The sequence below is a fragment of the Indicator indicator genome, chromosome 2 (genome assembly GCF_027791375.1).
Source record: "Indicator indicator isolate 239-I01 chromosome 2, UM_Iind_1.1, whole genome shotgun sequence".
Lineage (NCBI taxonomy): Eukaryota > Metazoa > Chordata > Aves > Piciformes > Indicatoridae > Indicator > Indicator indicator.
The window spans coordinates 40,522,425-40,547,125 of NC_072011.1; the positions used below are offsets into that span (position 1 = coordinate 40,522,425).

Sequence of the window (24,701 nt, forward strand, 5' to 3'; positions counted from 1 at the left end):
ATTTTTATTTATTCTTTTAAATACTTTTTATATTTGGTTTAGGATGAGTTAGAATTCAGGAATGTTTGATGCAACGTAAGAGTTTTCTGTTGTGAGTACAGCTTGAGGCAGGTGGTAATACTGCTTTGTTTTGCTTTTTGTGTAAACAGTACCATCCTCTCTTCCACTTCCATTGCAGCTGATAATCCTATAGTTGCTGAAGAGAAAGGACCGTGCTACCGGTTTGTTAGTGCTGGAAAGCAATGCATGCATCCTCTTTCTGTTCAGCTCAGCAAGCAGCTTTGCTGTTGCAGTGTTGGCAAAGCCTGGGGTCCACACTGTGAGAAGTGTCCGCCTCCAGGGACAGGTAAGAACTGCCCATTAATAATACAAGCTCTTGACCCTAAAAAAAAAAAATTTAAAATATTAAAAAATCTTTGATAATTTGTGATGGAATTCCAGATTAACAGTGTTTGCATCTCAGAATTTATCCTTGAAATTTGGTTCTCCGTTACATGGAGATGAATTTATTGTACATTAAATTCTGACTATAGAGACAGACAAATTAATGTAAAATCTAATTAATACTCTTTAGTTGTTAAAGGCATCAGTGAAAGGATAGCAGCTTCTGAGAACTGGTCACAGAATGTCATGTGTTGTAGTTTACATAACAGTTAGTGGGGTAAATATGGGAGAATCTCTTCTTTCTAACTTTTGTACATACCTTTACCATCCATTTTGAGGAATGTTCTAAGTATGGTGTTGCCTTCTTAACAACAAACTGCTAATTAAACGTTTCATGCCACCTTTCACTTAATTTCTTACTTAATACATAAAGCTCACCTGTTTTGTCAGTGTTCACTTGGAGTCCTGCTGGTTTTTAAATATGTAAGTACTTGGAAAATACGAGCTTGGTTGGTCACCACCCTTATTTAGGCTGTTCATAGGTTAACGTACCACATAATGTAGATACTGATAACTGTTTTCAAGGATCTTCTCTTCCTCAATTTTGCTTAAAACTTAAGTAACCAAAGTTGTAGTCCAAATCACTTCAGTGTTACTTTTTTGTCCAAATGTATGGTCAAATTAATATTTTTTCTTTTTTTTTTTTTTAAAGCATCGTTGCTTATTGCAATGTACATGACGTCCAGACCGTTCAGTATTTTAGCACAAGCATTTGTAATGGTAATCTACTGTTCTTACTGAAGTTGCTGCTACAGGTGTCACTGTTATAATACAGGTCATGTATTTCTCTGGAATATTTTATAAATATTCAGATTTTCAAAGTATCTAGCTGCTTTGGAAAATCCAAAGTTGGCATTAGAGACATGACAGCAGCAGATTGCTTACTTTTTAAACTTAGGCTTACAGAAATGGAAGTGGCTGCTTTTGAGCATTTAAATTAATTTTTAAAGCCATTGTTTCCTGTGTGACCATTGGGTTACTAGATCACTGATAAAGATTTTTAAAGTCTGGTTCACTTTCAGATAGATAATCTTTCTATGGGTTTTTAACAAAGAAAAAAAAATATTCTCCTCAGTTGACTTGCAATGTAAATGCAGATGCTTTACATGTGAGAATATTGAATGAGCCTTTATGCTCAGGTTTGTGTATTCTGGAGCAAAGAATATATCTGTTTTATTGACTACTTTCTTGTCATAAAAACTACATTGTTGAATATTCTGTGGAATCAGTTCTTTTAGTGATTTTTCTTAATGAAAAGACTTCAAAGAAAAAAACTGAGTGGAAAATTCTGATGAGCTGTGTGGGAAACATATTTCCCATTTCATGACAACTTTCATGATTTAAAAACATGTTCCTTTCTAGGACAGGTTAAATTCATATTCTTTCAGCGTTTTCTATGAAAAATGTGTGAAAGTGAGATACTCCAGAATGGGGTAATGTATTTATTGTGTCATCCAATGTTAATGTAAGAGTCACTAGATTAAAAAGCCATGATTTCATTCCCTGATATCTATTCTACCAGAACTGTGGCAGATTCTGTGGTAGAACTGTGGTACCAGAACTGTAGAATAAAGCTCACATTTCTATTCTGCATTTGATTGACTATGACCTGAAACAAGATTTCCTACATCCTGAGTATGTTTCTGAAGGGACAGGCTTGAAATTTTCCTTGTCTTCCTCCTTTGACCAGAATTATGTTTAAGTAGCAAGTTTTGATACTAGCATTTCCCAACAAAAAAGTAGTTAATCATTCTGGAGCCACTCAATTGAATTAGTTTGACCCTTCATCTTTTCTGTTACTGAGGCACCACCAGAGAATAATATGCAATTAATGCATACTGATATTTAATGTATAATTTAATTAATTTGTGGAGTACCTATAGCTAGTATTTTGTGGGTTTATTGTAGATGTTAATTAATTTAAAAACCCTGATATATTCAAAGTAGAATTTGTGAACTCACCAGTGCCTTACTCCATACATCTCTTAAGAAGCTGTAAGAAATCACTTCATACGGGAGACTAAATCTTTGGTGTTTCATCCCCACATAGCTATACCTAGGGCAATAAGGACAATGAAAAACTATCTTCTCAAGACTCCTGAAGGTCTCCCTATCCCTGACAGGATCGTAACTATTATCTTTGATGGGGAGGAAGGCTTACTTGTATTTCTTTTGAATTCTAATTTTCTGCTGTAACTGATGCTCATGTAGAGCAGCTGCATAGATCAGAGCAGGTGGTGCTGTCTGACTTTCATTACCTTTTTCTGTAGCAGCTGTATGAATCCGATTATTTCCCCTCTCTTTCAGTGGTGATTTGGCTTTTAATGATCCCCATCTTTTTTTTAATGCAGCCCACTGAAGTGCAAAGACTTAATCAATTCAGTGAAATTTGGATTCTGGATGGTATGAGACCCCTGATGTAGTCAAATAGGATCCTGTGAATGAATATTGTTACTGGTTGGTAATCTGCTGCTGCTTTAGTACAGGGATGGTGAGCTTTTATCCTTTGGTTTCTGCAAAAAGAATATTGATAAACATAGTGACCTTCCATATGCAAGGAAAGAAGATGATGATGAAAGTTTGCATATTCATAGTCAGAAAGGATATGCTATTTGAAGAGGATTAATACAAAAAATTATCTAGATATAATGATAGATTAAACCTAATTGAAGAAATATGGTAATCTGGAGTGGAAGCCTTCTGGGAACAGCAGCCAGAACATTCTCTTGGGAGAGTGCTCATTCATACCCTCATGCAATGCATAGCTCATCTTTATTTTTTTGTAAAAATGTTTCTAGAATATGAGATTAAATTTATTAGTGGTAGTCATTATATTTTCCACTATGTCAACATATTGCACTTTTAGACTCCTAAAAGGAATATTTTCCCATCCCAAATCTAGCTGCTTTTAAGGAAATCTGCCCTGGTGGAATGGGTTATACGGTTTCTGGCCCTCACAGAAACAAGCTTTATCATCACCCTGCAGTTAGAGTACAGCCACCTGTCATTGGCAAGACCCCGATTACTCAACCTGTTGCTAAAGGTACTTCTCCTCCACCTCTCCCAGCAAAGGAAGAGCCAGTGGAGGCACTAACCTTCTCACAGAAAAGTGAGACTGACACGGCTGTGCAAGAAGGTGAGAGTGGGAACATTTAGTCTTTTTGTGTTTGTGTGCGTGTGTCTTCAGTGGTATGTTTCTTTGTGATATAGCTGCATACAGTGCAGGACAAAGAGGCATCACTTCCTGCAGCAGAGCACTCCATGTTGTGGAGTGTATTGTACTGCATGGCTTGACTTCTGAAATTTTATGTTTAGGTCCTGCCAGATGCTAAGAACACCATGGAGAGAGAGACTGCTTTAATCTCATTAATTTTTATGATAGGAAGCAGTAAATACTTGTAAGACTTTAAAAAATATATTTATAATCTCCAATTTGTAATAAAGGACTCAAGCTTTGATTTACTAGTATTTGGGGTGGCAGAAGCTAAGTTTTCATTTTCCTTCTGTAGAATCCTGTAGAGGAGCACCACCTGATGTGGGCATGCATCCCCTTCATGTGGTCTGCTCTCACACCTGCAGCTGTGCATTCCCTCAGTGTGAGCCTGTTTGATCAGCCCCTCTTTTCTGGACTGTTTAAAAAGTAGTTTACTCTAAGATACTTTCCTCAGACTTTGCTTTCTGCAAGGTCTTATAAGAACTTGTAGTAGCCACAATTGTCCTGAGTCTAAAACAAATGCAGAAGCAAAGAAATGCAGAAAGAAGCTTCATTATAAATACATTGCCAGCAAACTTGGTGTGAACTAACTATAGAAATACAATACTGAAGAACTCTTTCGTGGTATTGATTAATTAATAGGTAATTTCCAAGTAGCGGTTATGTGTCTGTATGTCAGACTATAATTAGAAAGTTTCAGTCAGCTGACTTAGCAAAATTGTATGTGACGTGTTACTTCCCAGTCAAAATCACTGCGCTAGTTTTGCTTTCAAAAAGAAAATGAAGCTAAACTGAATCTGGAGAGAAAAAAAAACTACTTTAATATACTCAACAGGCTGTTGGATTATAAAATCTCACATAAAACTCTGGTCTTTTATGTGTTACAAAGTAGGGAAAGGTGGTGTATCATTGCTAAAAAGATTGCTACATTCTAGTAAATCTCAAAACACTGAGAAGCTGGAGAAAAAATAATTTTGTGGTTTAATTTTTTTTTTAAATGTACTTACTTTAAGTCAGTAATGATGCATACACATTTGAGTTTTATATTCCATTTTTGGATGTGTTTGCATTTGAAATTTTTGAGATTATACTAAAAGCTCTTCCAGATATCGAAATCCACTTCCCAGCTAGTACTGAAGAAACTGGAGCAAGAACAGTGAATATTTAAAAAAAAAGGAAGAAAGAAGGAAAAAAATTGTTAATGTTTCTTACAGAAGCATATAGATTTTAATCATTAGAATATAAATTCAAAAAAAGTGCAGTGGAAAATAAAATTTTTATGTGAAATTTCTAGCTCTCCTTCCCAGGGGAAAAAAAAAATCACTTTTTTTGGAGAAAAAAAAGAACATAAACCACATTTTTTTGCTTAAAGAAGCACACTTCAGAAATTTATTTCCCCCCTGCCATAAATTAGCACAATTTTTTAAGGGCTAGTTATATATCATGATGATATTAATTTACCTTTAAAATAATTACAAATGTTAATATTCCTAGGAAGGAATTTTAAAAGTTCAATCAGTGAATTAAAAACCTGTGAATTTTAAGATTGTTTCTAAGGAAACAAACAATTGAGAACACTTTAAGGTAGCTGAATCCTGAGTAAATAATTATAAGCATTGGCCAGAGTGTAGAATCTTATTCTGGTTTCAGGTTAGTTTTTACACTTGCTTCAGGAACATCAAGTTGGCACCATTTTGCAATAAAGTTAGAGCCTGAGATTGTTCTGCATTGGCAACTACCACTTTCAAATGTGGTAGCATTTTAAAATAGAATGTGTAAGTAAATGTTATGTATGTAAAGATTGATTAATTTTCTTTTTTTTTTTTTTTTCATTTCTGGTTTCAGTGTCAACTGCAGCCCCTGATCAGGTAAAACATGATGTGATTTACCTGGGAATTGCAATGCAGACCATGTCTATGAAATGTGATATAGTAACTCTGAAAAGGATTGAAGGTTTATGAGGAACAGACAACTCATTGTGGACTTACATTGCAAATCTTGAGGCAAAAAGAGTTTGTGTTACTATTATTATACACAGCAGGCAGGTAGCAAGGTACAGGAAGGAGATAAGTTTAACCTCACTTTAAGGTATTGGTGGAGGGGTCTAGTACTATATTGTTCTATCCTGTTCTGGAACCTGTATACTAAAGAGGATATTGAAAAATGCAGACAGGATAAAGGAGAGCCCCGGATACTGACAGATGAAGAAAATTAATTCAAAAGAAACAATATGAGGCATTTGCAGCACTTGCTTAAGAGACTTGTATTACTGCCTCAGTTACTTACTTGATCTTTTTAGGGTTGCTCTGTATTCAGTGGAGAAGAGCAGGTCTGTATGTATGTTAAGTCCCTCGTACTAGAAGTTCCAGGTTCTCTGTGCTGAAGATAATAGGATTTGTTAGGAAGAACTGCAGCTGTACTTAATTTCATTTTGCTAAAGCCTTACAAGCATTTAACACTTGTATGAAAATAAGATGATTAATGCAATAGCTAAGAGAGGACCTTTCACAGTAGTCAAAAACTTACAGACGTATGTGATTATATACCTTTGTGTGATGCTGGACTGCAATTAAATACTATTCACAAAGACCAGAGGATGGGAGAACTATGGAGTAATAAAGCCAAAAACACAACTGGAAGCTCCATGAAATGGCTGCTTAAAAGAAAATCGATGTGAAAATTTGTGCTATCATGTAAAGAGTATCTGTGTCCTTTCAGCCTTAAATTTGTGGTAGTGAATGTTCTGCTATCCAATAGCTGCTCAAGAGAATGTTAGCAGTTTCTCAAGCCAGGAGTTTTTGAGTTGTTACGATAGTTGAATTAAGAGAAAGTTTTCAGAATGTAATTTTTTAATCATTCTTTTAGGAACTGGCTTCCTTTGATCAAGAAAAGCAGCCTAATCTAGAGCCTGGGCAGCCTCAGCTTTCACCCGGAATTTCAACAATTAACCTCCATCCACAGTTTCCAGGTAATTTGTTCTGACTCGTCTTTTAGTATGACCAAGTGCTTACAATTCTTCAAAGAATGGGAAGGTAGCAATTGTAACAGAGGTTAATGAAAACTTTATCTCAGCTTCACAAGCAATTTTTCCACGAGCAAAATACAGAAAAAAAATTATGGAAGCTGAAGTAGGAGGAATTCAGACGTTGACATCGGCTGGGTGACTTGTTAGTGGGCAAAGACATATTTTAGACAAAAGTGATAACCTGGCATTACGTACATGAGAATTTTAATATCAGCAGAGTTGAGGTCTTCTACCCCTTTGAAGAGGAAACCTTCCTTAGGTGCCTTCTTTTATATTTACACATAACTTTTGCTGAAAAAGTTTTACTGTTTTGTGCCTGCTTTCTTTAGCACCTCATATTGTTTCATAGGCAGTAGGATGGTGGAAAACCGAACTATGTTTTCTGCTCCAGATCTAAGTATAAGCTAATGAAAAGCTCCGTAGTGTCTGGCTCATTCAGTATCAAGTGTGATTTTTTTTTTTAAGTGGGTGGTCGTCTTGAATGCTTTAAGGGGTGTTTTTTGGATGTGATTGATTTCTATTCCATGTCACACAGTAGTGATTGAGAAAACATCTCCTCCTCTGCCTGTTGAAGTTGCTCCTGAAGTCTCTACTTCAAGTGCCAGTCAAGTAATTGCACCTACTCAAGTTACAGGTATTGTACTTCCTTTTTAGAACTAAAATAATTATTGAGTTCCTGATGCTGTAATTTGTTCCATGCTACTTCTGAATCATGATAGCAAAGAGAAGGCAGCTGTAGAATAGAAGAGGGAATATCCTAAAGAGACATTGAAAGTACAAAACAGCACTGCAATGAGAGTAATGTCAACAGAGCTAGGACTGGGCCCACCCAGGATGTACCTGCTGTTTTTGTGCCCACAAATAAATTACAGAAGGAAAAATGAGTAATTCCACCTCAGATTACATGGGCTGGAATCAAGGTTCAGAAGTGAAGACTTCTTGGATAAAAGTCAGGCCTTTAGATAGTCTGCACATGTATTCGTGTTCTTTGAAGGATGTAGATTGTGGGATGTAGATCAGCATGTTCTACAAAAAGCAGATGAGTTACTGTAAGATCCGTTTTGAAATGTTTTTTGATGTTTGTCCTTCTTCCTTGTTTTGAGGTACTAAAAGTGTGTCAAGAAGCGACAATAAAGAAATGCAAGTAATGCTCCTGTCATAGCTGAGTCTAAGTGATGACTGTGTCCAAAAGGCATGAAAATTTCACTTACTGTAAATTTTAAAGCAAACAGGTGCACGTACTATGCATATATACATGAGAGCATTGCAGTGTCACGTCGGTTAGTTTCTCAGAATTAACAGAGGCTTTGAAATTATTGTGATATCTAGGTAAATGAAGTATTGCATACGTTAGAGGAATCTAAGCCTTCTAAGAGGCTTTCCTGTTTGCATTCATAGTGAGAAATTACACATGCTTTAATAGAAGTTTAATTCTTCAGAGACAGCTTTCCTTCATGCAGGGCTGGATTTGAATTACACACAACATGTGCAGGGTCTAAATCACCCAGTTATTTCAAATATAAATCTGTCTGTAGTTAAATCTTCCTGAATCTACTGTAAGGGTAGAAAGTATCCTGTCCTTCTGTAGGCATTCAGCTGGCCCCTTCAATTGCCTATAGCTACAGCTCATCAATTCCATATGAAAATTCTATTAAAGCTGATTGTCGATTGAGAATTTGGGAGTGGGCTGTACTGTGACTCTGCCCCTTCTGACAGCCAACTCCAGCTTTACAGAGAGAGGAGGTTACCCTGCTGGGAACTCACATCAGTTAGAATGTAGTAGAAAAAAACCAAAATGATACTTGTCCATGTTCCACTGTTTTTCTCTTTCCTAAAGAAAGGGAGTGCAACTAGAAATTGCTCTGTGCTATAAACAAACAAATCAATCTGTTATTCAGATGTAGTTCCAAGTTATGTTCAGATACATGTGAGAGAGTAAAATACAAGTGAAGTAAGACTTGTAGGACAAAAATCCTAATTTGGATTTAAAACCCCAAATGCTGTTAGAGTTGAGAAGTTTCTGAATGTATTAATACCGTACTTTAAGATTTAGTTAAATTTAAATATAACCTGGATAAATGATTGTTCTTTACAGATAATAACTTCCTTTTCAGGAATCATGATTTCATGCTACTGTATAACCTTAGTTTATTACAACTAAGGAAACTCACTAGTGTCTGGGGTTTTTTTTTTGCAGTAACATATATACTTTGAGAATTTCTAAAACTGCTGTATGGGTTTAGCACCCAGTACTGCCTGTATCTGAATCTCTTTGCTTTACAAAATATATCCTAGCCAGTAACACATGAGAATTCTGTAAAAATAATCAGAAATACACAAAAGCTATTTTCTTAATTTTCAATGCAAAGATAAAATTATTTAATTTTTATTTTATATTCTCTTCATGTTACTTTATTTTTATGTACTCGTTTATGGGTCTTGGATAGGAAATGAAAATATGTCGGTAGGAAAAGCCTAGATGGTTTCTAGATTCTTCCATTACAGAAACTCAGAAGTTAGAAACTTTATTCAAAGATGTTTTCAGGCCCGATCTTTCTACTTGGATTGCAGAATATTGTGCTCTCAGGGAACTATGTGGGGAGGGTTTTAACATTACACATTTTTGTTTGTTTTTTGCATAGAAATCAACGAATGTACAGTTAATCCTGATATCTGTGGAGCAGGACACTGTGTTAATTTGCCTGTGGGATACACTTGCATCTGCTATGAGGGGTACAAACTCAATGATCAGCAGACAAAGTGCTATGGTATGAATGGATGCTTTCAAAACTCTGAAATAACCATGCTATAAAGTGCTTGAAATGTAGAGTCTGGTTAGGGGAAATATGCTACAGAGCAGTCAGGAGTTGCTTCCTCTACTGAATGCTTCCAAACTACACAGAAACTGGGGTTTATATGTCAAATAAAGTTTGCCAGCTAGTCTCTGATATAACCTTTCAGCTGCTCAGAACTGAACATTAATTTGACTAAAATGAATGAAAGCTTTGCCCCCACTGTAAGATAAGAGAAAAAATTATTAGAGAGACCATCTCTTCTCATCTTTATATGGGGTATCTAAAATCATCAGACTGCTAGGAAGAAATACACTTCTGTTTGGAAAAAGAATGACTGAATTAGTGCCTGTTTCTTGGAATGATTTACCCAGCTACCAGCTCTGCAGCTGGACTGAATCCAGTCATTCTGTTAAGTCTTTCCTTTCAACCTTCTGCTGAAAAGAGAAAGTATGTCCTAAACACCCCCAAAGTACATCTGCAAAGTGAGGCCTTTATCCCCTTCTAAACTAGCAATTTCTGGAACAGGCAGCTCAGATGAACATGAAGCAGAGCCCAGACTGGCTCTCCATAAGCCATTTCAGATTTGAAAGCACATGTATCACTATGTTTACTTCAGAGTATGCTGGTTCCTCTGTAGCTTGGATCAGAAAGAGCTTATTATATTGTGTTACCATGTTACATACTGTCATCATGCTACAAAACGTTCAGTAACTTCACTCTGGTACACATGCTATCAGGCGCAACTATGGTATTGAAAAGTAATTTACACACATACACAGACAAATGGCAACTTAGTACAATTTGGATGAACTAGAAGGATTTAATGTTTTTGCTTGCAGCTTGTGCTCAGCTTGCACTCAGTGTAGTGATTTGAACAGCAATCACATCACATGCTTCAGGCTAGTGCAATGTTCTTATCATCTAAGCCCACAAGAGTATTTTTTTTTCCAACCAAGGCTATTGAATACATTTTTTTGCAGTTCTGAGGGGAGAGGAAGCATACTTTTTGAAATAGTTGAAGTAAATACAAGATCAGTCTTTTCAAAAGCATAACACTAAAGGAATTACAATTAAATGTGTTATTCTGTAGTCTTATGATTTTATTTCTTTTCTAGATATTAATGAGTGTAATCAGGCACCCCATCTCTGTTCCCTTGGACGCTGTGAAAATACAGAAGGAAGTTTCCTATGTATTTGCCAAGCTGGGTTCATGGCCAGTGAAGATGGAACCGACTGTGTTGGTAATTACTGATATCCTTTATAGAAAATAAAAATTAAAAATTAACTAAGAAACTTGTCTAAACTGTGCCACAGTTCTTTTTTCAGTTTTTTTTCCTCAATGTTATTTATCAATAACTGGACTAATGTCAAAGTGTTTCTAACTGTCTCTCACCAGGTATTGTGGCAAGGAAAATATTTGAGTAGTTCCTACTGATTTTCAAAATTATTATTTGTTAAAAAACAAGAACTTATTAAAAATTTCAGTATTGTCCTTATTTACCATTTAGTAAAAACACCTTCTGTGGTGGAAAATACAAATATCTAAAACTTTTAATCACTAGCAGCTGTAATAAACATGCACAGCTTAAATACAGCTGCAAACTGATATGGACTTCACAGAGCAATACCAACAGCCTAAATTGGCTGTGATCTTCCTTAGGTTAGTGCTGCCTCAGGCACAATATACACACAATTTTGTAGCAACCACAGGGGTACCCAATGGCCTTCTTCCTATAGCCTGCTTGTTTCTAAATCTCATTCTCTCTGCAGTTACAAGCAGGGAGGTAAAGATGGAACTGCTCAGTAGGATCAGCTGTAGGGCTGTGGTATGCAAACAGCTTCACAAATCCAAACTTACTTGGTCAACGTTAATTAAAACAGAGGATAGGAGAAATGCAAGCATTCAGTAATTTCATGGTGGAGCAAAGTTTCTGTTAACTTCTCTTTTTCATCTGCAGATTTTAATGAATGCTCAAGACCTCATACTTGTGGGGAAGGCTTTTGTGTAAATACTGTTGGGTCATACAGATGTGAATATTGCGATAGTGGATACCAAATGAACAGGAGAGGTGAATGTGAAGGTAGGTTTGGACTCTTCACCAACAGTAATAATTGCCAAGTCAAACTATTGACTATAGTCAAACTATTGACTATAGGATGAGCCATTTATTCACATTTACTGCTGTTATTGATCTCAGCAGAAAAAAATCACACCTATTTCCTTATTTTTGAAGAAGTCTGGCCATTAGGCGGAAATATTAAAATAATTCAACACAGATTTTTTTTCATGTTTAACTTAGTAATTTTGTACCTGTTGTATTTCTTGTAATTTCTTTCACTTTCCATTTGGATATCTGTTTTCAGATGGAATGTCTTGACACAGTGGCTTTATATATTTTTGTTTTCAGAGTTCCCTTTCCCCATCCCACTCTTTGCTTATTTCCATGGGTAATTTCTCCATCTTAATCTTACCGCTATATTCTCTCTTAGCTACTTTCATTGTTTAATTGACCTTCATGTCATTTAATTTCCCCTGTACACATGTCTTGCCAGCCCTTAACTCGTTAGTTAGTTGTTAATTGTTAGTCCTTCCCTGAATATTTTACCAAGATTCTAGCTCAGAATCCAGAAATCTCTAATTTTTCCTGTATTAGCAGTTAGCAAATGATAAGTCTGCTAACAGTTGCTAACAGTTAGCAAATGATAAATTTGACTTTTTTCTATTTTGGAAATATGTATCTAGCAGGTATTTCATGTTGCAAGAGCTTCTAGGACAAACTTCACATTATTGTTAAGCATGATATTTTTGCCTTTTTTCCTCCTCTTTTATTAATTTTCAGCTTGAGTTGTGAACTAAAGATCGCAGGCAATCATTTCAAACGTAGTTTACTTCATGCTTTAGTTTAAGTTACTTAAGACAGAGTAAAGATGCTAACTTGTAGGGTTGCTTAGTAAACAAGCAGTTTAAATCTGCTGTGGGATATATTTGCTGCTCTGATCATTGCTAAAAGATTTCTCTTTATGTTGAGGCATTTATTTAAATAAATGTGTCGCTCCACTCTTACAATCACTTTTTCCAAATCTTCTCTTTCATTAGGGAATCTTCAATTAAAATAGGCTGGAAATTGGAATATCACAATGTGTCAAATTTCTTATTAGCTTGTAATTTATGTAATGTGGTGATAGTTCTCTGTCATTTAACTTAACAATATGTAATTTCTGAAACCAAACTCTCTACTGGAAGTTATTTAAGGTTGCTTAAGGGAAAAAACCTCCTACACTAAATCTATCAAACTAAGGAAGTGACACATTCACAGAATCATATCACTATGTCATTACACCTACACATTGTAGTCACCCTACTGACAGATTCCAGATTCCACAAATAACTGCTTTCCACCTCCTCCACACATCAAAAACAAAGGCAAGAATCCTCCAACCGGCACCCAATGAGCACAGTTCATTTACACTGCCTCACCTCATCTTCTGCCTTCAAGCTTGATTCACACAAGCTTTGTCACAGGCCTAGCCTGGGAAATATAAAGAATGGATATATGTTGTTGCAGAGTCTGTTGTTTAGTGTTACAGGCATACCCGAATGTCATTGCATTATAATTAAGGATTTCTATGAAATCTCCTTGCGATTTCTTTAAGCTTCGCAGAATTTGGATTTTATTTTGACTGAAAACTTCTGTTGTGTGTTTTGAGACAGATACAGTCTAGGCAGTTCTGAGAACAGATTTCAGCAGATTTTGCTAATTAAATAAAAAAAAACTCACAGTTTCACTGAGAAACATTTGCAGGTCTGCATCATTGCAACTGAAGCTGCCTGTTGCTTTTTTTTTTGTGAGAATGTGTTCTCAGATGGACAATCATGATTCTGTGAAAAAATGTGACTTGCCCACATACAGTGAGTTGTTTGACTCTGGGATGTTCCAATTCACTAAACATCAGAGCATTGTCCAGTTAAATTACAAGCGTTGGAGGCTATTTTCTTTCCGTCAGCTTGTTCCCAAAGCTAAGAGTAAATTGCCTCCCTACTATCTGTGCTGAGGTAGCAGTCTGTGATTGCAGAAGACACAACCTAGGCTTGGGACATGAAAGGGACAGGAGCTTATAAAGCTGTGTTTAGGGGTCTCTTTGACAGCTTCATTAGTTCTGTGCAGGGCATGAAGCAAGTATTTGGTTGGAAAGGTTATAATTATTGTGTAATTAAAGACCATATTAATATTATAAATTGATACTCAAATACAGGAGTAGGCTGGAATGAGGCTGCCAGCACATAATTCCAGCATCTTCTGATCATTGGTCACTTGACAGCAACTTGGTTTTAAATGTCATTTTTGTATATGGTCTCTTTTAAATTGCATGTATTGCATGTATTGTGAGTTTTTTTGGTTCAGGGTAAGAAGTTCTTGATAGATGCTCAGAGCCTGGACATGAGACCCATTAAGTCTTTCCAAGATCACTTGTTTTGTCATAAGTAAACTAGGACCTCTCCTGATGCAACAAGTCCCTCTGTCAACGTAAGCATTGCCAGCCTCTGACATGCAGAAGTGCCCATATCACTTCAGTGGTTTGTGATGCTTCTGCCTTCTTTCAGACATAATTAATGCCCTACTCCCTGTAAACATCTTTGATTACTGTTCATGCACATTTATAGTCCACATAGTACTTACATGCTGCATAACTAACTCTAAGACACTGAAGAATAACAAATTCCTCTTTGCTTTGAAAGCCAGTTAAATATTCTTGTGACTGCCATGGGCTTCCAAAATCAGTTGAGACTGACTATAGCAAGAACCTCAGGACACTTCAATATGGTAAAGGAGTGACATAAGCAAAGTTCTTCTCAGGTATCTCAGCCAGAAATAGGACCTGCTGTGTGTTCTGGAGGGCCTATCAAAGATCGCGGTGTAACACAAAATTCAGTTTCATCTCTCAGAGATGCCTTTTAGGTGGTACAAATCTGTGCGAACTGGTACCTTCCTGGGTCTCTAACAGGTAAAGTACACAACTCTTTAAAGGTGCTGGTATAGTATGAGCACAGTCAGAATAACCAGATTGGTTTATTATTCAGTATTCTGTTATGGTTTTGACAAATATTTCTGTCGATCTTCTCTTTTGAAGACATTGATGAATGCCTGACTCCAACTACTTGTCCAGATGCACAGTGCATTAACGCTCCTGGCTCTTACCAGTGCATTCCTTGCAGAGTGGGGTTCAGAGGCTGGAATGGACAGTGCCATGGTATGTTCATTACTCTTCGTATCTCTGGCTATAATCCTTGTTATGAAATACTGTATTTCCTATTCCATCACTGTAACAGTCACATGACAGCACAGTGCCCTAGGTCCCCATTTCATTTTACAGTAATTGAATAAATGAGATTTTTAAAATTACTTTACACTCTCAGACACAGTCTGAAAGCATCAAGTTTGATTTCTGTAGCTACTTATGAAAACAGCCTGGTTGAAAATGCCATGGCATAACTTTCACTTGTTTCATTCTTACTAACAAGGTTCACAGGAGCATAATGGCAGAAAAGAAGTTGCTAATCTGCTGAGATTTACAAATAGAACTAAGTTATGTAAGGGATAAGTCTTGGTTCCAAATTACTGATACTTTTTTTCCTTGTATTACTGCATGTAGTTTTGCTTTTTCCTTTGTTTTATGAAATGTTCTAAGCCTAGACATCTCACTTACATCATTAGTGAGTCTTCATCAGTCTTCTTTTTCTGTTTATCCTAGGCTTACATCATGTTGGAAATGAGCCATATACATTTTAGAAAATGTAATGCAGACAGTTTGTTTTAAATTGTACCGTATTGCAAAGATACAGATTTAAACTCTTTGGAAAGGAAAATACATCCCAAATTATCTGTGACGGGTATTTAGGTCCATTGTTCCATACATTAATTTATTCCTGTTGTTAGTTTAGGTCAGTTGTAGCTCTGTAATTCATTCCCCAGTGCTGTTCTCAGTATTTTTTTTTTTTAGCCTCACCTCATTCCTCCGCCTGCATTTTACGCCCTAGAAAGTCTAGTGCAGCAATCCCACAGTGCTCTGAGGCCAATGATACTGTAATATCCAGTACTTAAAGCCAGGAATATATCTGCTTTTGTTCAATAAAGGCAAGTCAGTCAGTTCAAGTGAAACTTGTGTAGAATACATTTAATTGCAGTTTAGTTGGAAATATCCAAAGTGAGATGCATATTGGAAGAAATAAAAAATGGCACCTGCATAACCATGCCCCCTCATTTTCTTGAAACTGGCACTGTCCCAGGTCCCGTAATGCATTTGTGTCATACAGGGACTATTTGAAATAAGATCTTTTTTAAGTTTACTTGGAATCCCTGATTATTCCTCTATCATCCTTCTCTCTCCACATTTGCACATTCAAGTGAAGTGATATTGCACGATGCAGAGTAACAATAAGTAACGTGAATCTAGAGAACTCTTCTGTGTGTTGATAAATGATTGAAAAAATAGATTGGCAAAACTTTCTAGATCATTTCATCATCATGGTTATCACTGTGGTGGGTTTTGCAGCTGTGTGGTTAACTAACAATATTCATCTTATATGGCACTGAATCAGACTTCAAGCCCAATAAAGTGGTCAGCAGAGCTGATTGATATACCTCTAACTCTTCTGTAGGGAGAATCTATAGAATCAGTTACAGCTGTAGACTTACTCTCAGAAGATTTGGATTCTGTTCCTGGGAAAGTCTCTTGATCTTTGAGTCCCTCCCAGAAATCAGAAATAACATCATAGGATTAATTTTCAAGCAGCAGATGGAAATGAATCTGTGAAAAGCAGATTTGTTACTCAGAAATTCATGGGCCTGACTGCCGTGTTAGGTTCTCTGTGCTGTAATGATTATTGAATTAGAGCATTGATCATATACATTGAGAGCAAAGGCTGTGTTTTGCCGAGCAAGCACATTTTGCAACAGTAGGGATTTGAGAAATTAGACTTGCAGAAGGCTGTAAGTAGTATCACCTACTGAACTGCCATAGCAGAGCACCTGTGGATCTGTGCTGTCATCTCCTGGGAGGATGCTGCTTTATGTTCTAGTCAGGCTGCAACAGGGCATCTTAATTAAAGAGTTAGAGGCTCAGGTGAGGAAATGAGAATGGTAGGTCATCTGAAATATGGACAATAACAGTGATTTCATTTGTATCTGGGGAGAAATGGGCTTTGTCAAATTCAGTTTGTGCAAGGGCCTGTCAAGAGCCATGAGTAGTAGTTATTGTAGATATTCACAATAGTTCCTAAGAGCCATGATGATGATTTAAAGACCTTTAATCCAGCTCTCCCTGTACTACAGCTGCCTAATAGCTCAAATAATCAGTAGTCTTGTTCTTTTATGTTGATAGATTTTGTGTGCTTTGTGGTGGCAAAAGAGGATAATTTGGAGTAAAATGATTTCTGGCACATAAGAGCAAATAAGGGGTAATTCTTTTTCTGCATCACTGAAGCTAAAAAATACAGCTTTTTTCCATACAAACAGGGGACACCTGCTTGTTGTTAATTACATCCCCAAAATAAATACAATTTGACAATTAACCTTTTTTTTTTTTTTTTAAGTGAAAACCACTCTAGGAAAAAGATCATATTGATTATTTCAGAATACTTAATTCTGGATGGGTTTATTTATTTACACATTGCTGCTTTTTCTTTGTTGATTTATACAAATTGTATTCAGAAGGAATTCTTGAAAATTAATGTGTCAACTAGTAATGTAGCAATTTTCATGTTGGCTAGAGAGTGGCCCATCTGGTTAAAACCCCTCTTTAAGAGAATGATGAAAGTCAGTTGTTGTGGCTTAACCCCAGCCATTAAAAAATAAACACCATCAGCTGCTCACTCACCCCTCCCTCCTTCCAGATAGGATGAGAAGGAGAATCAGAAAAAAAAGAGGTAAAATTCATGTGTTAAGATAAGAACACTTTAATAACTAAAAGTATTATATTAATAAGAATGAAAAGGAATATAACAAAAAAAAAAAGGAGAGAGAAATAAAAACTGAGAAAAGACAAGTGAGGCACAGTGCAGTTGCTCACCATCTGCTGACTGATGCCTGAACAGTGACCTGCCCTGGCCAGCTCCCCACCAGTTTATACACTGGATATGACATTCTGTGGTATGGAATATCCCTTTGCCTAGTTCAGGTCAGCAGTCCTGACTATGCTCACTCCCAGCTTCTTGTGCACTTTGTCAATGGCAGAGCATGAAAAACTGAAAAGTCCTTGACTTAGGATAAGCACTACTTAGCAACAACTAAACCATCAGTGTGTTATGAGCATTATTCTCACACTATGTCCAAAACACAGCATTGAACCACCTACTAAAAAAATTTACTCTCTCCCAACCAAAACCAAGACATAGGTGTCTGTGGGATAACTTAGAGAAATAAAGGTTCTTTCATTCCCACCTGTAAACAAAAGATAGTGTGTGACCAGGAATAGGGATTTTGCTTCTAAAATGTCTGTTATAAAAGCATCATCCAATGGAGTTCCTTGTTGCCAATGCAGAGTAGCCTTACAGAAGGACCTGCATGAAGTGCAGAAATCCCCTTGAAATTCCTCTGGTGTCAGCTCAGTCCTTTAGAACCTGCCCTCTTTAAGTCATCTTGGAAAATGTCCTCTAAAGAAGTCTCACGTAAAGTCATGCACTGAAGAACTTTCCAAAATTCTGTACGTTAATTGACTTAGCTTTAAAAAACAGGAAAAACTCAATAGCAGAAAATGTTTCTGAGGTCTGTTCTAGCTTCTGGGAGGACCTTCTGCTCCTACACATCAGTAGGTAACCCCCAAATAAACAAGCAGAGGCACAGGTTGGGGGATTCTGACCAGAAGCATGTGTTTTAAAAATGGTTTCAGAGAGAAGAGCTTCTAACACATCCTTGCCAACATGAGCTGCATCTGCTTTTCTAGACTGTTCCTTGCAGTACCAGATGAGTGGTAATGTTACAAGGTATTGGCAGCTGCTAGTGCTTTTTTTCACTGGTATGTATCCTAAGGGTAAATCTGTGTAATTCAGCTTTCGCTGACCTCTTCTCTGTTTGGAAGCTGCACTGGTTCAAGCTAATTGTAGGAAATCATAGGCAAAATAGTCTTATTCAGGTAAGGATGATGTGGACAGTCAGTTCATAGTGCAACTCCTAATAATAATAATTAAAAAAAAAAAAAAAGGAAGAAGAAGGTTTGTTAGCCTAAACCACAGTCCTTGCAGTAATGGGATGAAAGCATTACTTCAGTTGTGCAGGCTGCAAGTGCAGCTGAGTGTTTAGCACAAAGAAGCTCGAGTTCAAATCCTTGTTTAAAATGAGAATTGCTGCAGAATTGTCATGGTCAATAATATACAGGAAAATCAATTTTAACCATACTTATGGCAGGATTTTAATAAATTCCCAAGATCGGGTGAAAAGTGATTGTACCCAAGTACCAATATATACACTCACACTTTCTTTGTATTCACAGACATAGATGAATGTCAGTATGGCAATCTCTGTACAAACGGACATTGTGAAAACATGGAGGGGTCTTTCAGATGTATTTGTGGCCAAGGTTTCAAACTCTCTGCATCAGAGAATCAGTGTGAAGGTAGGAAAAATGTAATTGAAATTCATAAGGTTACACTTACCTTTTAGATACTATTTTTCATCAAATAGTATTCCTTTTAATGGAGAAATAACAAATGGACAACACCAAAGCTAAATAACCAATAATGTAAGAATAGGTATTTCCATTTTATGGCTTTCATGGTCACATTGCAGATTTTGACCTTTGTTATAAAGCCAGTCAAAACACTTAGTAATTTTTATATTACTGAGTTGGAATTCCTGCAAAACCATTGGTAATTCTGTTGTTTTGGAGGGAGGACTGTGATTTTTGCTGCCTTAATTGCTTTTCTTTACATATTTTTGTTTTCTTTTATGTGGGTGAGTGGAATCAAACTGAGGCTGCACCCTCTTGGTGCCCAGGAGGTAACACTGAGCTGATGCCTGCAGTGGTGTCACAGCATTTCAAGTAGTACGTTTAATAGAGAGAGTTTGGTGTCATATTTCTTAGAAGAGCACAGCTACTTACAAAGTGTCAGGGTGAGCACTTTTTCTACATCTAAAATTTTCATCAGGACTGCTCCAATGGAACAGAATAGGTCTGAAGTCAGAGTGGAGTGCTCCGAGCCAATGTAGAGTATGTACAAGAGGTATGAATATTCTTCTCCTTAGGGAGAGAGGATTTGATGAAACTTGTTGAATCTGGGAGAATGATTCCAAGCTTTGGAAAGACAGAGAAACTTGAACATTTCTTATCAGATGATGTTTTTTTCTTTTTCCCCCACCTCTGCCTAAATGTCTGTGTATAGCATCAAACATCTTCATATTTCCAAGTGCTAAAAATAATACAGTAAAACTACATGACTGTTCATGTAAATTTGTCAGGAAGTTTGAAAGAAAACACTAGTGTGAGTTAAGTGTCTTGAGTGAATTAAATGTGCAGTCCAGGACACACAGCAGACTGGTCTTGGGGAAAGTATGTAGACAAGGTTTGACTGCTTCCTCTGAGCCTTTCATGGAAAAGGGGCCTTGCCAAGCTGAGCTGGCATGTGCAGACTGTTCTTCTTAAAGTGCACGCTCCAAAGTAAGGACCTGTGTATGTGCCCAGATTCTTCATGCAGCCCCACAGATTTCCATGATCCTTAAATTAAAAGCTCAAGAGGTCAGACTATGTAGCCATAACTTAGACCTCAAAAACTCATTGAGTAACTTTCTCCTGTTCAGGATGTATTTTCAGGAAGACATTCAGCTGTGCCTAAATCCCAGAAGTTACTAAGAACCTACTATATCAATTTAACTACTGTTCCTTAACAAGTCATTTATAAATAAGGGAGGAAAAACAGGCTTCCTAGCTCAAAGAAGACATGCTATGTTCTGAATTTAAAGTGCCACTCCCTTCCAATATTTTGAGTTTTTCTTAGGAAAACTTAAGTTTCATGTTCAAATCCATCTGTTAACCTCAGCTGACCCCAGTTTATGGGAACTGAAGCATTGAGGGAATTAGCAGTGGTTGTGGAACCAAAGAGACATTTCCCCATACTTAGAGAATTAATACTCTAACAAGACAAGTATTTTAAAGAGCCTTAAGGTACAGTTTAATAGGGGAACAGCCTGTCAGTGTGCATCGGGGAACCACACCTTGTTAAAAGGTGGTGATCCTGCTGGAAAGTATTTTGTGGATTTTGCTGACTCACTGGAGTGGATGGCTTATTGCTTTATTTAAAGGAAACAAAAGCAGCTCTCAGGCAGCATGTGTGTGTATTGGCGTGTCTCTGTGTACCCATTTGTACCTTGAGGGGTATATTGACACCGCAGGAGAGAATGCTGAATGCAGGCATCTCAAAGAAATCCAGTCTGCAAATTCATGTGTTTCTATGCATTGTATCAACTCTCTTGCCTTTGTTAGTAAATAAGACCAGGAGAAGCAGCACTGAATATTGATACTTTGCTGTTTTTTCTCCAGAATTGGTTATTACACCATTTGATTAGTAATTGGTATTTTCAGGTGTTTTATGTTCACTGTCTCTTCTGCTACAGATATAGACGAATGCCAGCACCGATCACTCTGTACGAATGGACGCTGCAGGAACACAGAAGGATCTTTCAGATGTATTTGTAGCCAAGGCTACATAATATCATCTAGTGGAGATCAGTGTGAAGGTAAGCTTGTGGGCTTCAGCAACTGATTAATATTTTTTTTTCAATAAGATCTTGAGTATTTCAGTTATAGGCATGAACTCTTTTGAGAATGGTACAGAAAGATTTGTTGCTTCTCCTTTACTGTCAAGCATTCAACAGTCCCCACCTACACAGATGCATATTTAATGAATTCTTAGAAATAGTCCTTGTCATCTTTCCACATACAAGAAATCAGCACGTGTTTCCAACAGTAAGGCTGGAAGAGCGTTTGACATTATTACCAAAAGTAATTAAGTCTTTCCAAACTTTGTTGCTCAAATTCTGACACAGAGGTTCTATATTACAAAAGCTTCTGCCAGCATACATTATTCACATGGGGACCTGCTAAGTTCAAACTTCTTCTCCAGCTGGTTTTGGGAGCCTGTAGCCAGCCAACACAATCCCACATGTGAACTGGCAGGACAAAATATGTACTGTAAGATGAACTCCAGGGGGATCTGTTGAAGCTCACAGCTTTCACTGTCTCAGAAGGCAGTCTACATACTAAACTTGTAAAAGCAAAAATAAGAGGTAAAAGACATACAGCAAATGTAAGGAGAAATACTGTGTTATAGAAAACAGGAACATTCTGTTACCTCTCAAGTAGAGCAACTTGATTGCCCAGTAATTGGGAAACAGATTTTTTTTTCTCATTAATTATTTCAAAGCTACTCCCTCTTCTCCATTGTTAGCCATACCACCTGACACAGTACATCTGCTGCACTGCTCAGTTGTTATAGAAGTCACCTTGAACTGAAAAAAAATTGTGCCTCAGTTGTTTCCTTATTTCACCCTAGGGGGAAAAACTCTCAATTAAGTTCTCACCGTAGATGTGGTATTCATAGAATCATAGAATCAGTCAGGGTTGGAAGGGACCACAAGGATCATCCAGTTCCAACCCCCCTACCATGGGCAGGGACACCGCACACTAGACCAGGCTGGCCAGAGCCTCATCCACCCTGGCCTTAAACACCTCCAGGGATGGGGCCTCAACCACCTCCCTGGACAACCCATTCCAGGCTCTCACCACTCTCATGGGGAAGAGCTACTTCCTCATGTCCAGCCTGAATCTCCCCACTTCCAGCTTTGTTCCATTCCCCCTACTCCTGTCACTACCTGATATCCTAAAAAGTCCCTCCCCAGCTTTCTTGTAGGCCCCCTTCAGGTACTGGAAGGCCACAATAAGGTCACCTCGGAGCCTCCTCTTATCCAGACTGAATTGTAGGTATATAGGTATTAGCACCTAAAAGGTTTCCAGTTGCTGGTAAGCTTTCTGTAGCTGGTGATAACCATGGAAGACACAGCTTCTTACTGCATTTGTACACATGCATGTGTTAAAGGGCGGTAAAAAGTACTGGCCATTTCAAGCATGAGTCTCTCTGATTTTTCTGGACATTTTTGTGCAGCAAGAATTGTGTCAGAGAAAAGGAAGTTTACATGCTGTGCAGAAAACAGCATTCATTTTGACTGAATTTGGCCAAAGACACCTTGTTGTTGTGAGATTTCTCATAAGCTCACCACAAGGCAGTTGTTAATTTTTTTTCTCATGCTCCTAGTGAAAATTAATTGCTGTTTTAAATAAACAAACCACAACTTATTTCACAGTTGAAAATTATTGTAAAACATGCAGTTATCAAAAGTCACAACTCTGTCAGCATTAAACACAGTTTTATCTGCAATACCATTAATTTATGTAAGAAAGCTGTCCTTATTTCTTATTTTTATCAAATAGATGAAATCCCAGGGATAGTTGCACTGTAATGTAGTGTAATCTTTCCAGAGAGAAGTGTAGAAATGAGGTCATGTTCTCTTTTTAAATTACCATTGTTATCAATTCCAACACAGGAAAGAATGAGAATTCTATCAGCTAAAATCCATGCTTAAGAAATCAGAGTAATCAAAGACAGTGGAAAAAGTCTTGGATAATTGTTTTTCAAAGGACACTATCTGCACCATCAGAGTAATAGACTGAGTGAATGTGATGGTTTGAAACTGTCTTTTTAATTTTTCCTTGCAAAGTTCAGAACAGAGAAAGAGTGTAAATAAGTCACTATTGGGTGTAAGAAAGCAAAATAACGATTTGTCTAAACACTTCCATTGGATAGATAGAAATGTTTAAGAACTATTACCCAAAACAAAGTAGGCATTCTGCACATTCTGCGTTCTGCAGTGGGGGCAGTTGCTGGGCTGTCTGGCTGCTGTTTCTTCTTCTCTTCTGGCTGAAGATAACACGTACTGACCTTGGCAGCTAAGTTAACAACTTTCTGCTTAACTAACTCTGCTTCTCTGTCCAAGGGGGGTCTGGGGGGGAAGCTCCTGGGAAAGGGAGGCCCCTTTGGGAAGGGTCCCCTTGGGGGGAAGCAAAGTGAGATCGGTTGTGCTTTTCTGTTGATTGTATATATTTGTGAATGTTGTGAATTTTGTATATTTGTACATATTCATTGCATTTCTCTGCTTGTAAATACAGCCTTCATTTGCTTCCAGACTGGGCTAGCCTGGTTACTTGTTGGTGGTGGGGGAATTTCAGCTCACACCGACACAGTGAATTTACAAGGATGGGCACTGTGGAGGCAGGGGGAACATGCTTATGAGATACTTCTTTTATTTGGCTCTCATTTTCTGTTTGTTTTTAAAACTTACAATTACAGTCATCAAATACCTTGTGATCTTAACTGTAACAAAACTGTATAATATCACTGGAGTGTAGGGAGTTGCTGAGTTAATCCTGTACCCACAATAGCTGTGTTCAGTTTCCTCTATTGGGCTGCCTTTAAACCTTTTGAAAGACAACAGGGAAGAAAATAGGTGGAGACAAGGCCAGTGTCTTGTTCTTGAAATATTTGATTACTTTTGTCTAGTTTGTATCCTTAAACCTGTCCTGTTATGTGTCAGAACATTTATCCTGTGGATGTCTACAGGCCTCAGGCTTGATGCTGGGCAAGTCATGTATAGGCAATTGGGAGCTAGACCCTGCATGTCCTGCCTCTGGAGCTGGATTTATGACTGTGCAAAAGCAGCTATTCAACTTTGTGACCAAGCTGCTATGCCTGCAAAATGGCTGTATTGCATTGCATGAACTGCATGAAAAAGTGATTGTTAGCACAGCAGTATGCACAATGTGAGCCCTGTCCTACAAGCCTCGTTCCCACATGGTGGTTTTGTGAGTAGTCTCTGCAGGTGTGTCTCCTCTGATGTGACACACCAACTATGTCTGGGCTTGCCCATATTCTGGGGGATGTCTGAGTCAGGTCACTTTGAGCTCAGGGATCTCCATCTAGTGGTCTAAACATGTCCAAAGATGGATATTGAAAACCACAAATCTGCATTAATAGGCATTTTTTTATGTCTGTCTGGTAAAGGTAGAACTGCTTGGATTTCTTTTTAATTGCATTATTGTAACATCACTTTCATCATTAGAGCAGGGTAGAGAGTGATGTAGCAATCTTTTATGATAGCTTTCATGAGAGATGCAGATGGCA

At 37.4% G+C, this 24,701-nt stretch overlaps 1 protein-coding gene across 1 annotated transcript in view; it reads left to right on the forward strand.

Annotated features, from left to right (window-relative positions):
* Window positions 1–24,701, forward strand: part of LTBP1 (latent transforming growth factor beta binding protein 1) — a 191,475-nt gene that overhangs the window by 118,335 nt on the left and 48,439 nt on the right. Inside the window, exons 11-21 of the mRNA XM_054398281.1 lie at window positions 179–346; window positions 3,347–3,580; window positions 5,504–5,526; window positions 6,524–6,626; window positions 7,219–7,317; window positions 9,326–9,451; window positions 10,594–10,719; window positions 11,437–11,559; window positions 14,609–14,728; window positions 18,965–19,087; window positions 21,082–21,204. Coding sequence (XP_054254256.1) covers window positions 179–346; window positions 3,347–3,580; window positions 5,504–5,526; window positions 6,524–6,626; window positions 7,219–7,317; window positions 9,326–9,451; window positions 10,594–10,719; window positions 11,437–11,559; window positions 14,609–14,728; window positions 18,965–19,087; window positions 21,082–21,204 — 1,368 coding nt within the window. The remainder of the gene's footprint in view (window positions 1–178; window positions 347–3,346; window positions 3,581–5,503; window positions 5,527–6,523; window positions 6,627–7,218; window positions 7,318–9,325; window positions 9,452–10,593; window positions 10,720–11,436; window positions 11,560–14,608; window positions 14,729–18,964; window positions 19,088–21,081; window positions 21,205–24,701) is intronic.